At 57.6% G+C, this 3673-nt stretch overlaps 1 protein-coding gene across 1 annotated transcript in view; it reads left to right on the top strand.

The window, feature by feature from the left end:
• The window catches only part of ELMOD3 (ELMO/CED-12 domain containing 3), an 8004-nt gene that overhangs the window by 953 nt on the left and 3378 nt on the right, over window positions 1-3673 (top strand). The window contains exons 2-6 of the mRNA XM_014958692.1: window positions 275-344; window positions 624-686; window positions 1061-1152; window positions 1372-1495; window positions 2236-2358. Of these exons, the coding sequence (XP_014814178.1) occupies window positions 275-344; window positions 624-686; window positions 1061-1152; window positions 1372-1495; window positions 2236-2358 (472 nt within the window). The remainder of the gene's footprint in view (window positions 1-274; window positions 345-623; window positions 687-1060; window positions 1153-1371; window positions 1496-2235; window positions 2359-3673) is intronic.

Raw genomic sequence — 3673 nt, forward strand, 5'->3', positions numbered from 1 at the left:
CCCCCCGGCCCCTGGGCACCCCCCCCGAGTGCCTGGCCACATTATGGCTTTATTTCTTCCTTAACGCCCCCATAAAATGGTCTCTCGGGGCACCAAAAGGGACCTTTCTGTTGGCTGAGGGGATAAAGCGTGCCCAAAGGGGGCTGAGCCCCTCTCACACCCGTCTGAGCCTGGTCCCTGGGTGAAAGGGGGGGTGGCTCCCTGAGGAAAGAGCTTGGGGTTTTGGGGTCTGTGGGGGTGGGTGATGGTTCTGTTTCTCTCTGTCCCCACTTAGATCTCGGCTCTGAGGCAGAACGGCCTCCTGCAGGGTTTTGTGCAGGGAGCGGGGCAGCCTGCGGGTGCTGGTGAGCTTTTCTTTGCTTCCCTCGTGTTGATCCCAATGTTTCCTGGCAGGGGAGACACCTGGGGAGTTCAACGGGAGCCCGGGGGATCCAGCGCTGGGCTCCCAGGCAAACCTGCCAGGCTCCAGATCGGCAAAGCCTTCCCCTCGCTTTGCCCCAGACTTGCCAAAGAAGAAGCCGAGAAGGGCAAATCCTGCCCCGAGATGTGCTGGGGGGGAGGAGGGAGCAAACAGCCCCCAGGGTCTCCCAGCAAACCCTAACCTCCAGCCTTTCTGTTGGCAGAGATCAGTGAGGAGCTGCGGCGAGCCCAGGAGGAATGGGAGGCTGTGGAAGAGATCCAGTCAGGTACAGCCGAGGCCTGCAGTGCTGGGGATAACGGGGAGCATTACGGAGTTGGACAGAAAAGGTCTGGGCAAAGGAAGGGACCTGGGTCCCAGAGGGCAGGAGTGGGGCGCTGTGCAGCTGGGGGTGTTTCTTTTTGGGGAGGGAGAGCTGGGGAAAGTGCTGAATGTCTGGAGGGAGGGGAAGGAAGACCCTCTGCCTTCCCCCAGCTCCCCAAGTCTTCATTCTCCTGCCCTGCTGGAAGCTGGGGGTGAGCTCCCCGCTCTAGAATGGCTGCTCTGGCCTGAGGGGTGAGCTTGTTCCTGCTCTGGGAAGCCACAGCAGAGGGGCAGGGCTGGTGCTGAGGGATGCTGACGCTGTTCTCTGCCTCCCTGCAGGGCTGGGGGGAGCATCGGCCAGCGCCTCGCCCCCGATCTCCTTCAACGAAGCGCTGCAGTACTTCCAGACAGCCGACCTCTCCGAGTGCAGGGTACGGGCAGGGCCCTGCGCTCTGGCCCTCTCTCGGGGGGGTAGTTTTAGTAAGTAGGTGAGGCAGGAGAAGCAGTGCTCCCCTCTCTCCCCTCTGCCTTCCCTCAGCTTGGCTCTTCGCATCATCCTGTCCCTCCTGGCTCACCTGTGGGTTTTCCTCCTGCCCAATTCCCCGAGGGACTGCCCCTCATTGTGTCTTCGTGTGTTTTCTCCTTCACAGAAGAAGGTCCAGGTGACGGTGCGCAGGCAAGGCCTGGCTGCTCTGGTTCATTTCCTCTTTGGCCCTCCCCGGCTCCAGCCGCAGCTGCAGGGAGAGCGGGAGCTGGCTCTGGCCATGGCGCAGTGTGAGTGTCCCTCTGCATCCCTGTGTGAGCCACCAGCATCACCTTTATCATCACAGCTTCCTGGAAAGCCACTCTGGAGGGGCCAGGGCTCTGGGGGGGTCTCTGTCCACTTGTCTCAGAGGGCACATCTCCCTCTCCTTTGCTGCGGACGTGCTCGCTTTTTGGGGGGGAGCCGTGGATTTCGTGATCCCTCCCTGCGGTGCCACAGTAGCTGTTCCACGTGCACACCTTGACATGGCACCGGGTGGGTGCTTGATGGCTCTGCAGCCCTTCCCACTCCTCGTTTCATCACCAAAACAAACACGACATGAGTCTTTCTGATGCCTCAGTGCAGTGTGTGTCCTGTCTGGTTGTTGCCTGGTGGGTTGCACACGCTGAACACATGGAAACTCCTCACCTGGGGTTGGTGGTGGTTCCCTCTCCAGCGCTCCTTTGGCCAGCAAAACTTCACATGATACCAGAAATATTCATTACCCCCACACTCATGCAGTACAGTCATATTATTTGTGTTTCTGCGCCTCAAAGACATTTTTCTCCTTCCCTTCTCCCCTCCAGCCAGATAAACACAGCCAGGACATTTTCCTTGTGGCCATAAGCCATTCCCAGCTGCGGGATTCCAATTCCAGGTGGACTCAGGCTTCACCCTGCAGCGGGTGGTGGTTTCTCTCCCCACCATGTGTCTGTGCTGGCACTTGAGGCCAGCAGGGCAGGGATGCTGAGGGGTGTTTTCTCTCTGGCAGGTGGTTTGGATGATAACGAGAGGGTGCACATGAGAATCCTGCAGACCATTTACAAGAAACTGACCTGCTCCAAGCTGGGCTGCCCACGCTACGGGGCGCACTGGGAGGAGCTTGGCTTCCAAGGTAAGGCAGGGGGAGAGAGACCCCTGGGGCAAGCCTTTGCCAACAGAGATGGCACTGGTCTCAATCCCTGCTCCAGAGGCGGGGCAAAGGCTTTGCTGCTCATTCCCTCTCCCTCCACACAGCTGCTGCTCTTTCACAGCATCGTTGGGGTTGCAAAAGACCCTTAAGACTGAGTCCAACCCTTAATGCTGCCAATTACACTAACCCGTGTCCCTCAGCACCACGTTTACAAGTCTTTCAAATCTCTCCAGGTATGGTGACTCCACCCTGCCCTGGGCAGCCTGGTCCAGCACTTGACAACCCTTTCTGTGAGGAAATTTTCCCCAATATCCAATCTAACCCCCCTGGTGCAACTTGAAGTCCTTCTCTTGTCCCATTCAGCTCCCTCAACTGCTCCTCCAGAGCCCTCACCACCTCAGTTGCCCTTCTCTGGACATGTTCCAGCCCCTCAATGTTTTTTTTTGGAGCGAGGGGCCCAAAAATTAAACACAATATTTGAGGTGGGGCTTCAGATCAACACCCAACCTGGCGTCGCCTGCAGATTTGCCGAGGGTGCGCTCCACCCCCTCATCCAGATCATTGATTAAAATGTTAAAGAACTGGCCCTGATACCAAGCTCTGGTGCCATAGCAGCGCTGTGTTCTCCCAGCCAGCTGTCACAACCAGTACAACATCTGGACTGGTTGGCCAGATGACACCAATACCCGCTGCCACAGTTGCCTGTGTCCAGCTGGTGCAGGCATAACAAGAAGTAGTCGGGATAACTGCTTTGGCCAGGCCATTAATGCTCTTCATTAGCGAGCAATCTCTGCGCCTAATGAGCCATCTCTGGAGGGCTGGTTTATTAACAAAGCGCAGGTCAGGGCTCTGTCACGAAGGTTGCGTCGCAGGTTGCTTTCAGCCTCGGCTGTAGGAGAAAAACAGTGTGATTAAAGCTGTCACGAGCGGCCGCATGGAGTTTCCAGGCTGGTTCACTTGTGAGTTAAATAGGCCGGGTTTTAATGAAGGCTAAAACCCTGGGCAGGAGGGGAATGGCTCCCACTCCTCCGTCCTGACGCGTACATGACTGGTTTTAAGCGTTAATTTACCAGCCAAACGTGCCCTGGAATGGGTAGACCTTAAAGCTACTGATTCATAGAAGCAAAGAATGGTTTGGGTTGGAAGGGACCTCAAAGCCCATGCAGTGTCACCCCCTGCTCTGGTCAGGGACACCTCCCACCACACCAGGTTGCTCCAAGCCCCCTCCAACCTGCCCTTGAACCCCTCCAGGGATGGGGCAGCCACAGCTTCTCGGGGCAACCTGGGCCAGGCTCTC

Source organism: Calidris pugnax, unplaced genomic scaffold (assembly GCF_001431845.1).
Source record: "Calidris pugnax isolate Ruff unplaced genomic scaffold, ASM143184v1 scaffold244, whole genome shotgun sequence".
Lineage (NCBI taxonomy): Eukaryota > Metazoa > Chordata > Aves > Charadriiformes > Scolopacidae > Calidris > Calidris pugnax.